Source organism: Amphiura filiformis, chromosome 8, assembly GCF_039555335.1.
Source record: "Amphiura filiformis chromosome 8, Afil_fr2py, whole genome shotgun sequence".
Taxonomy (NCBI): Eukaryota; Metazoa; Echinodermata; class Ophiuroidea; order Amphilepidida; family Amphiuridae; genus Amphiura; species Amphiura filiformis.
Genome location: NC_092635.1, coordinates 65,830,842 through 65,843,187, shown reverse-complemented (window position 1 = coordinate 65,843,187; position 12,346 = coordinate 65,830,842). Strand labels below are relative to the sequence as shown.

Here is a 12,346-nt window from a genome sequence, read left to right as displayed (position 1 = left end):
GTGTACTTCATGATATTATGCAAACTTTATAACTTCAGTAAAATGCAAACTTTATAACTTCAGTAAAATGCAAACTTTATAAAATCTTCAATATAAATATGATATATCATGAGTTCATAAACCCTGATAATTATGGTAACCGATAACGCATTTGAATTAATTTTTTTTAAATGTTATTTCATGCCTATTGAGCTTGAAACATGGAGTGGCACCATCCTTGAAGAGATATATTTTGCTAGACTGAATATGATTAGTACGGTATATCTTTTATGTGAGTGCTCAAATTTATTGTTGTGTCATACATTACAATTAAATGAAGTTAGACTCACAGACCACCTAAAGCTGTCTTTATATTCATTTTTCTTTTTTATATAATTTGTAATTTATAATATTTTTTTGTCTTAAAGCTGTTTTTATATTCTTTTTATTTTTTTATTTTTATTATTTTGTTGTGAAATGCTGAATATCAATGAGCTTTTTCATATGAGGAATGCATTCATTAACAGCCCAGTTCTTCTGAGGTGAACCAGACCTGCCTGGATATCAAATTAATCAGTGATAAGGTTATCGCTGAATTTGACATGTTATTGCATCAATTAGCACCTGTCAAATTCAGAGATATCCTTGTTACTGATTAATTTGATAACCAGGCAGGTTTGGTTCACCCCAGAAGAACTGCTCTGGTGGTGCTACCTCCTTAAATGATATTTGTCATCATGCGATTTGTAATAAGGTGATGATATAAATAATATGATAAATAAAATCTGTAGCATGTTCCACAAATTAAAATAAAGGGCATTTTCCACCTGTCTTAGCCATAAGTTTTTACTCATACCACCTGTGATATGAACCACTTTAAAACGGCAACAAGCATCCAAGCAGAGCAGGCTAAATTCAATTATTTGTATTTAACAGTTTTCACAGTTATCCAAGGATTTGTAACCTACGGGGGCCACTCGAGTTTCATACCTTACACATGCGTGACCAGAAAAATGCGAAAGAAAGCTCCTTTTTAGAGAATGAATACAAATTATGCGTTTGGGGTTTAAAAAACGGCTGTTTGCTAGAAATGTTTGTTGAAGGTCAAGTTGGTGTGTTTAGGGGTCATCTTAGTGTACCCGAGTGTGTTTTGTAAAGTTTGTGTTTTCTGATTTGCATCAAGACCATCACCCGAACATAATAAATATTGGAAAATGATAAAAAAAACACATTTATAAGGGATATATATATTTGATCAAAAACCAGTACCTTTCAGATAACATCCAGCTTAGGGGTACCTTTCTGATGTAAATTTTGTTACGAAAACACGCTAAATTCCTGTTTATGGGTGTTTTTACTTAGGAGTAAATCCTGTTTAGGGTATATTTTGAAATTCTCTGGTTACGCATATGTGTTCTCTATGAAATTTGAGTGCCCCGATTTTATTTTATCCCCAAATGGAAAATCAATTAGCAACCTTAGATGACACCTAGTACCAAAAAAAACACCCTTAAGTTTGTATCACCTGCTGCCTGGTGAAAGCCCTTAGCAACAGGCATTAAGCATCCTTTACCTTTATTTAATTTCCCTACACATTTTCTAATGGTTCTGATATTTACATGAACTACATAAAGACATTACGTTTTGTTATTGATTCAATTTGGTTCCAGTACTTGAACGATTTTGCAATCGTCATGGAAATGGGCAATTTCAAGGAGGAAAATTGAAACAAGTCCATTTCTATAAATGTACAAGTGGTACTTAATTCAAATCATACATGGCTGGTGCCAGAGCGGAGTGCGTAGTACGCACTTCAACGAGGTTACCGTGGGATTTGTTATTCTAAACAGGGGAAAAAATACTGTTTGAGATGGATGTAATGCAACATCGGAGTTTAAGTAAACCCTTTTAGATGCAATAAATCTCAAGAGAGCACAAAGTGAACAAAAATAAAAGAAATGGCCAATTTAAGAAAGAATATTTTATAGTTTTTAAATGTTAAAGAGTGTATTATTAGTTTGTAGCAGTTAATTCAATTAGAGAAATGTTACATAAAAGTTTTTGTGTCGTAACATGGAATATATGAATAAATTTGTTTTAGTTATGTTCCAGTTCTTTTCACTTTAAAAAGTACATATATTTTAAAAGGGAAAGAGGCTACCTGTGAGTGGTTTAGTTTTGTCAAGCTTTGTGCAAAGTATAAATGTTTATCACTCACAAATATACAAACAAACAAACTGAAAAGAAATTAAGGAAGTCTGTCTGATACTTTGAATGCATTGTTTATCTCTAAAATTTTGAGGGGTGGGGAGACATTTTGTCAGGTGTTCGGGGGGGGGGGGGGCAAGTGACAAGAATTTTGGTTGAATGAACTGCCCTGCATGCCTTTATATGTTTTATGTTTTTATGAAATGGAGCTTTCTGGTATAGTTTTGACCTTAAATTAAAGGAAAACTTGTATCAAATATTTGGGAAAGAAAGAGCAATACCAGATCAACCCAGACAGCGACTGCTCAGTGCCAGAGGTGGGTACTGGGTAAGTGCAATAGCTGCCATGTGTAGTTTCCATGTGTAGCTGCCATGAGTACAATATACTGTGTGTTAATTGTTAAATGTTCACAGGGTAGCTATTGTATATATACTTACCCACTTCTGGCACGGAGCAGTTGATGCTTATATCTATTAGGGGAATCAAAGTAAAATATATGCAGAAGGAACAAGAAATCAACGGGCATGTAAAATAAGTAAAGCCAAATACTATCAATTCCAAAGCCCACATAACTGAAAGCTGCCCCTAAAATAGCACAAAACATTGCCAGATTGGAGAAGAGCAGCAAAATTGGTGATATAGAATGTTCACACTTCTACCAGAATCAAGATTGATTCTCACAAATCAGTTTTCCAGATTTTTTGCAAGAATTGGTCTTTAGCAATTCCCCACAACAGCTTATTGGAGCATCCCATTATGCTTTGCTGTAACATAAATAGAACTGCACTTGCCATAGAAAATGTACACAAAATCCCTCACTTCAACTTTCAATTACTCGCTTAAATCAGGATTGCGTAGATTTTTGTTTGAAAACATATGACCCGTAAGGTATTATGAAACTACATGGCTCTCAATATCTAAGTGACTCTTACTTATTTATTTGTATACATTTGCTATGGAGCAACAGATATACTGCAATGCATGATGGGATACTCCCTTTCAGCTGCTGTGGAAACTCCCAGAGCTTTAGTTACATTTTCTCTCTAATTGTTCACAAGTAGCCAGGGTTCAATGTAACTTGTGTCATGGAGCAAAATGCTCCCCATTTTGGACAACCTGCTACACAAATTTCAGCTTATATAGCAATATTTTACATCACCTAAATAATATTTTCGCTAAAAATTGCTATGCAAGGTTTTCAAAGTAAATCGAACCCTGTTCACAAGTTCCTTTGTTATCTTTCTTTTCCGTTTAGCTCATGAATGTTTTGAGCTGGGCCGTGTTGCTTACAATGCCAATGATCATTACCACACCATCCTGTGGATGAAGGAATCCCTGAATAGGTATGATGCGGAGGAGACCAAGAATGCAGACTTCAGCAAGGCAACAATCTTGGATTACCTGGCATGGGCTGTATATCAGGTAAGATATGGAAGACACTCGCTTGTGACATGTATGATGGCATAGCAGGCAAGCCTGGAAATAAGCAGAGTGGAACCAGGAGCAATTTTTTTTTTGCTCCTGGTTCACTAGGATTTTACAAGCACCGGGAGCAACATTTGAAGATACAGGAGCAATTTTCAAATAGTAAATCCTTTTCTGCATCTAGATACAATATAGTATTCCAGCACTATTGCATCAAGTGCAACCATCAGGATCAATTTTCTAAAATAAATTGCTCCTGGTTTATTTGAATTTTACAAGAACCAGGAGCAATTGGTGGCTTTACGAGGGCAATTTTGCCCGCTTATTTCCAGGTTTGATGGCAGGGATGTATCTAGGGTGGTTGGGGAAGGAGTGTCAGATCATTATACAATGCTTCAAAAACGTGTCAATCAAAACATATCGGGGGCACCCCTGTTAATTTCGAAAGGTACTTTGAATATTCCGGGCAGCATTATCAAATCCAGCACCCATTTCTGGATATGCCCTAGATGATGTTGCCCTGGCTGTAAACAAACTCACTCTAGTTGTCACCAACTGCATGCTAGAAGGCCTCTTTGCAGCTGGTTGCAGATTTCATGCACCCTGTTCAAGGAAATGAGCAAAGCCATGATAGAAATACAATTGCCAACAAGTGGTATGAAAATATTGAAATTGGACTTGGTACTAGTGTTTGGGTTGCCTTGTCCAGCCGCCTACAATAAAACACTCTAAAATATTTATATTTTTAGTCAATTTTCTTCCAAATTTTACCAAATATTAAAATTTAACATCTTAATCTCAGTTATGTCAAACTACCAAATATTACAATTTAACATTTTAATCTCAGTTATGTCAAACTAATTAAAGGTTTTTTTTTTATCTAAAAAGTGGAATGATCTATACTTACGAAATCATGATTTGATTTTTGATTTTATATTTTTTTCTTTTACAGTCAGGTCACATGAAAGAGGCACAGAAATACACCAATGACCTTCTAGCAATAGGTAAGTTACAGAGATGTTTGGGGGAACTGAGGTAAATCGTATCTGCTGCTGGAGAGGAAATGTTCACGTGACCAAAGCGCTCAACCCACTACCACCCATCCCAAGCTGGATCAGTCACAGTAAACTGAAGGAACTGATAACAGGATGTAGTAGTATAACCTGGGTTTGATAATCCTAACACCATGCAAATATGGATTTGCCTTGGTTAACAGACTATAAATGTTTTGCGATATAAATTTAAGCCAATGTTGTTAACCTGTCAAATTTAGTTCACTGTTAAGATTGGCTAATGTTTTACTCATCATTATCCTATAATTCTGTCATTTTCAACAAAACAGATCCAGAACATGAGAGAGCTATGAACAACAAAGCATTCTTTGACTACCACCTAGCCAAAGAGGAGGGAAAGATGCGGGGAGATGATGGTGATATAGATGACGAAGAAACCGATGAGGAACAAGGGGAAAGCAAACAACCAAAGAAGGAACCCAAAGATGCCGCCGCTGAGGATGAGAGTACTGATGATTTTGTGCCTGAACGACCCAGTGATCAATTGGCAGAGAGAACTGCTTACGAAGCACTGTGCCGTGGAGATGAGGATACCGTCGCGGTAATTATTTTAAGAATTGTGATCAGAAAATCAACAAGTATTATAAAAAAAAAAATATAAAAATGAAACAGAAGATGCGGAATGAACATTTTGCTAGACACACATGTTAAGGGGTACTACACCCTGGCCAATTTTGTGCCTATTTTTGCATTTTTCTCAAAATTATAAGCGCATTGGTGACAAGTAAGATATGTATATTATAGGGGCAAAGACTACAGCTACTGCACTAAAAATGCAGCAACTCAAGGCAAGTAGTTATTGATTTATTGATCAAATAGTGGTTTTCCCTCATGTTTGACTGTAACTCCACAACTGTTGCCTGTGCTGAAATAAAATTTCCAGTGCAGTAGTTGTAGTACTTGCCCCTATAATATACATATCTTACTTGTCACCAATTCGCTATAATTTTTGAGAAAAATGCAAAAATAAGCACAAAATTGGGCAGGGGTGTAGTACCTGCTTAAGGAAAACTTAAATACTAACTGGCAAAAAGAATGAATTACTCATGTAACCAAACATCTGTAAACAAACTGGTAAATCCTGTCACTGTTTCTTTGTGAATTGTAAATGACATTTTTGTAACTGAAATGATTTCTCCATCATTTGATCTCACTCCAGGTTGATTTTGTTGCTTTATTTGTATCTAATATTATACATGGTGTCCTTCAACAGGTGGAAGCTCTTATTCATCTAATATTTCTGATTTGAGCGCTGACATATTTGAAAATGTTGCCAATCAATAGTTATGAAGTTGTGCGATCGACACCTATAGTCGTACAATTAGGCGACTTCATTATTAGATGTGTGTATTATACATTGGGCGTATCAAGCTGTATCGTCTCTTCATAACATGTTCATTCATTTTATTCAAATAAGCTGCACAAACCACTTCGGGTGCCGCCTTGGGATTTGCTACAAAATCGGAGCCACTCAAGCACACCCTTGGGTTGTGTAATAACAATGGTACCTCTTTCTCAAGTGTTGTCCCTACACATGACTTTCTTGTGGTCACTTAGTGATACTCGCCTGCTGTGTTAAGTGTTAATATGCTGTCGGGCCAATTTAATGATGGAACCCTTTTGTTCGAAACGATGGTGGCACTTTTATTAATAGCCTACCAGCAAATTAATATGGCATGAAATGAACAAAGTGTTATGTAGTGGATATATTATGCACACTCACAACTACATGATTTCTATGATGTATTTACCAATTTCAGAAGCTCAATAATCCAAGTAAATTGAAATGCTCCTACCAGCACTACGGCAAACCGCAACTGTTCCTATGCCCAGCCAAAGAGGAAGTAGTCTTTGTTCGACCATACCTCATCATGTACAGAGAAGTCCTCAGTGACCTGGAAATGAGTATTGTGAAAGGCATAGCTGCTCCCAGAGTAAGTGTGAAACCCTAGGTATAGTTCTCCGTATCTGGACATTTTCATGAGGTTTTTATTGTTGCAGTTAATTCCAGAACCCCAAATTACAGGGATGTGAGATTTCCTTGTTATACCACAGAATTCTGCGTTTTTGCTTCCTTGCGACGCATTTTTATTTTTCCCAAACCATAAATCTGTGTTTCTGCTGTGTAATGACGAGAATACATTTCCCCCTCTGCGTTGTTGTATAAATGTATGAATGAGACTAAATTGCTTTTGCGTGCATAGTAAGTGTACAAATGTATATGAAACTATATGATACTATCATGCATGGTAACAGTCACCGTTACACATGCGTGTGTATCTGTGTTCACCGAAAGTTGCAGATGGATATCCAATTTGGTCCCACAAAAATACTGTGCAAATGTCGCTATCCGAGCCCTTGTTCAACAAATTTATTTGTCAAATTCAAATAAGATTTTATGTTTGTCTATTGTATAATGTAAAAGAAACAAGTCCTGATTTGTAGCAAGCCATACAAAGCATGCATACATGCACTGCCAGCTGGGGGAGAGTGCTGCATACTGTAGTAGCATAGATAATGTAATCAAGAACATGCATTTTTGCTTCAGACATTTTTAAAACTTATTCCCCATTCTACATTTCAGCAACACACAAACTTGTAATTTACATATAGTTTCAGCAACTTTATGCTTGTTGAAAATCAAAAGTGGATTTCAGTCCCTTGTTTGAGGAATTTTCATCTCGCAAGACTTCATATGGTATACATAAAATGGCAATGAACTCAAAAGTGTTTTGAGTGAATGCACATGGGAATAGCCGTTGCATATCTGTTGCATTCAGTGGTTAACACTACTCTTCAAGTAAATGCGATGCCCAAAGTTTAAGTAGGTCGGGCTAGGAAGTGAAGAAAAGAATGGGGTTGCACCTGTATCTTGATTTTTGTAAAATATTTACTCTCAACTCTATGTTAAGGATCTTAAATGAGCGTTTATTATGCTTCGACAGTATTTTTTGTGGGACATGAGAGCACCTCAGACCTATCGAATTGCATTCTGAATACGAAGCATGTCTTTCTGATATCAAATAATTTTCATTTTTGAAAATCACAATATAATACAAATTTTATGACAAATTATAAAATTTGATATTTTTCAAATTTTTGATATATAACAGTCCTCGGTAAATTATATAAATCTAATGACATATTCTTAAAGTGTATGTAGCAGGGAGGAAAAAGCCGACGTCAATTGAAAATTTTGACCTTTCATATTGAAGATATGGATTTTTTTCCAAAAAAGACCTAATTTTTTTTGGTGTTTTGGGGGAAAAATCCATATCTTCAATACTGAAAGGTCAAAATTTTCAATTGATCGTCGGCTTTTCATCCCACCTACATACACTTTAAGTATAAATCATCAGATTTATAAAGTTTACTTCAAGTACTGTTAAATATCAAAAATATCAATTTTAATGATTTGCCATAAAATGTGTATTAAATTGCAATTTCAAAAATCAAAATTATTTGATATCAGAATGACAATCTTCGTATTCAGAATGCAATCTGATATGTCTGATGTGCTCTGATGTCCCAAAATAAATACTGTCCAAACGTTCATACCCCAGCCCTTAAGAATGTGTAATTGTTTGTGGCAGTGTGTGGGTTCTAGCAAATTTTGCATAAAGGGAGTTAAAAATGATGGTTGGTTATTTAGCTAATATGATAATGCATGCAGACAAGGGCTCACATATAAAGACTTAGAGAATAAACGATAGGAATTTTTGTTTTTACTATCCTCTACCGTGTGATAGACGACATACAGGTCCAATATTTTGAGTAGTCATAACTCATGGCTAAAAAAAAAAGAAATTAAACCACAAAAAACAAATGAAAAACATAATTGAAGAAGAAGAAGCCATTTAGAAGAAGCTATTAACAAAAGCCTACTTCACAATTATGTGGCTTTCTTAAAAAGATTACTTTATGTAATTTTATTTTATAACACGTTTTACACTTGTAAATTTTATTCACCGCAAGCATTTTAATTTTATTGGTCCTGATCCAGTATGTCCTTTTAAATTGAATACAAACACTCCAACTCTATTAGAAAAGTTTATTTTGCTTTAAACAGGAAATAAACTACACAGTCAACTGAATTGAATCTGCCTACACATATTTACCTTTATTACTCCTAACCGCTTTAAGCCGAAATACAAAAAAGGGATAAAAGCAGAGACAACAGATAAAAGCAAATAGTGATTTATTTTACATTACAACTAGGAACTGTCTGTTTCACATGGGAGTCGTTTGTGTGTAAACAAGAAGAAGCGCTAGTCAAATATTATTAAGTAGCGCTCAAGATAGTGTGTTTTAATACACTTGGGAGTCATACATATGATAACAGCGCATCTTAAGCTGTATTATTGTTGTTAGAGTTTTATTTTTGTATTTTGTTAAACCTGGGATTTGCGGCTTTGGGGTTATTGTGATAAAAGTGTATAAACACATGCAGTTCCTGTTTGTAATGGGTACTGTATAGAGAGATATTTTAATGTTGTTAATTTTTCACGAGCAGTTTTGCATTTTTTTTTTTTCACAATTTCAAACAACTACACAATATTAAGAGCATTTGGGTACAAATATTTTTAGCTTTAAATTCATGGTTCTGGAATTAACCACAAAATGTTGAAAACAAAAATCTTTTTGATCAATTTCCCGAAAAAAGAAAACCCTGTTCTACGGGCCTGACCGACCCAGATTTTCCAAAATTCTGGAAACAAAATTTTCCTGTGCAAATAAATGCTGACCCAAATTTCGAAAGTATCAGAAACAAAAATTGCAAAATATTACAGATTTTGGTATCACAATTGTTTAATTTCATGACCATAGTTGATATCAGCATGAAAATGCATAAACATGACTACAAAAAAGCCCAGTATTGGTCCAGTGGTTCTTAGATAGTTCTTGATAATTTGAAAAAATATCTGAAAACTTTTTATGTTGAAGCATATGGCTAGCATGCAGAGCATTATGAATAATCACCTTTTAATTCTTTTTGATGGTTTTCACAGATTTGTGAGTATATGAGAGGGTGAATTGGAGGGTTGGTGATCAATAGTTGGAAATATTGGTGTTTACCTGAAAATACATGTACCACCAAGGAAATGAAATACCAGGGAATACTCAATAACTTACTGTATTTCCTCGAAAAGTCGCCCCATCTCAAATAAACGCCCTCACCACTTTTTTCAACCAAGATGTTTCAAAAATGCTGATATTTCCATGCTATCTTGTGTAGTAAGCTTACCAAGTTGCTCACATGGTCGATAATAGCAGCAATAATTGGCGAAAATCTGCATCGGAAACCCGGAAGTGAACCAAAAGTCAGTGTTTCTAGTTCATAGTTTGTATTTTCGGGTGACCTTTAAGCTTACCTAATGATTTTAATGGGAATTGTTGTGCTAAAAATGACCTCTAATAAACGCCCCCGTTTGGAAAATGCAACACCTCGGGGCGTTTATTCTAGGAAATACGGTATTTCTTAAAGCTATAAACTTATTTGAACATTTCCAAAATGTTTGCTAAATACCTATTCCAGTTAAAATCCATACACCCCCTATTGAAGACATAACCTTAATCTCCTACACAGGGGATGTCGATTACAAATGAATTTGTTCTCTCATGTAACCACATTTTGAAATTCACACTCTCTGTGCGGAAGATTAAGGGTACATCTTCCATAGGGGCGTGTGGGTTTTAATTAGAACAGCCCAATTTTTCCGTATAAGCATGGAGACATTTTGAAACCCAGATGAATCTTGTGTCTTTAGGCTGAGCTTATAATAATCTTGTGTATTGTTACTCTGCAGCTAAATAGGGCCACCATTCAGAACTCAGTGACAGGCAAACTGGAGTATGCAGACTATCGAATCAGTAAAAGTGCTTGGCTCAAGCCAGGAGAACACGGGGTGATCCAGAAAATACGCAACAGAGTGTCGGCTTACACCAATCTAGATATGGAAACAGCAGAAGATTTGCAGGTAATGTATCTTATTGAAACTAATTGGCACCCCTGTGCACTTTTCTAAATTGGGCTAATCCATTTCAAGTCCACACTCCCTCTGAGGAAAATTTTGGAAATATCTTCCACGGGGAGTATGAATTTCAAATTTACGTAGCACATTAACCAACACTAGTTGAAACTCACTCTCCCTTTAGAGATTTAAGTTGAATTTTTCTCAGAGGGTGTATGTCATTCAAGTGGAGCTGCCTAATGTTTTCATTCCATTTGAAATTCATATTCCCCATACGGTACGTATTTCCAAAATCTTCCACAGGGGGAGTGTGGGGTTTAAATGGAATAGCCCAATTTATACCAACGTGTAGCGCCCCCCTTTTAGGCCCGGCTTTTAGTTTACTTTTTATGCAAATCGGTAAAAAACTGTTTTAATACCACATCACAAGAAAACCATCTGGTTATTGAGTTTCAGTGGGGGTCCTATGCATTTTATGAGGCATGGGCAAACCAACATATCAAGGTTTGAGAAAGAAGAAAGCCTTATGCTGGTTTCATACTTTCCTGCCGCTTTGCTGCTCGGAAGATGATTTTACTTCACTGCGCAGTCAAACCAAAAACGCTAGCGGTGACCAGCGGCAAGCCGATATATTGATCACTCCATCGCTTTGCCGCGGCGACAGCACCGCCGGAGTTGAATTCAAGTCAACTCGGAGCGGTGCTGCTCTGACGTATGAGAACAAAATACGATTTTGGAGCGGTGCTGAGCGGCAAGAGTGGCTTTCAGAGTCATGCCGCTGCCGCTCAGTGGTGTGCCACTCCGCTTGCAGAAAAGTACAAGCGGCATGATGAAGCGTCGTGCCACTCAGCGGCAAGCGGCATAAAGTATGAAACAAACATTAAAGGCCCATTCAGTGATTTGCTCATTCGGGCGATCCTAAAAATCATCAAAATTCAGATTTTGATACCTTTGTCATTGTCATAGATGTGCTAACATAGCCTGCTAGTAGTTCAGCCAAAAGCTATGTATGAAAGACAAAATAAGACATTTTGCATGAATCTGTAATTTATATACTAACAGTATATAAATTGGCTACACACATTTCAATGGGGCTTCAACTTAATTCCGTTTTTTAAAGTTGCAAATCTTTTAAAAACTAGATTGTCTCAGCAGCAGGAGACATTAGGCTGTCATGTGCATCTAGGTGTAGAGGCTTATCCTCTTATTTCCACTTGAGCATTCTCAAGTACACTTAAGTTTTTGGTCTCCTGGTCAATTCAGTTTTAATTTAGGGGTTGTTGTTATGTTGTTATAGCAACAAGCTCAGTTTTTCTGTCCAGTCATCTGTCACTTTAGTGCTGTGCAGCCATTCAGGTCTCCCGTCTTATTTTTTCATTCCTTTGTTATGTCCATAGTTCTCCTAGTGATGCACTTGCAATTGTTCCTTCGATCTTGATGGACCAAAATTTTTTCCAATAATTTGTGTATTTATTGATTTATATGAAGATAATAAATAATTCCAAATGCTTGCTGCAATTAATTATCTCAATGTATATAATTTGTTTAATTGATATGAAATCTGTTATTATCTCAATATAGTCTTAATTTCTATGAGATTGTGAAATTATTATAAATAAGCTTATGTGTATTAAATGGTCCTCATGATCGTGGGGGCAATGCGGAGTCTATTCTTTGCGTTGTTGTGC

The 12,346-nt window shown here is 35.9% G+C and overlaps 1 protein-coding gene across 1 annotated transcript in view; it reads left to right on the top strand.

The window, feature by feature from the left end:
* LOC140159370 (prolyl 4-hydroxylase subunit alpha-1-like) overlaps positions 1-12,346 on the top strand; it is a 75,842-nt gene that overhangs the window by 43,721 nt on the left and 19,775 nt on the right. The window contains 5 exon segments of the mRNA XM_072182820.1: positions 3,444-3,610; positions 4,566-4,617; positions 4,956-5,227; positions 6,447-6,620; positions 10,494-10,664. Of these exon segments, the coding sequence (XP_072038921.1) occupies positions 3,444-3,610; positions 4,566-4,617; positions 4,956-5,227; positions 6,447-6,620; positions 10,494-10,664 (836 nt within the window).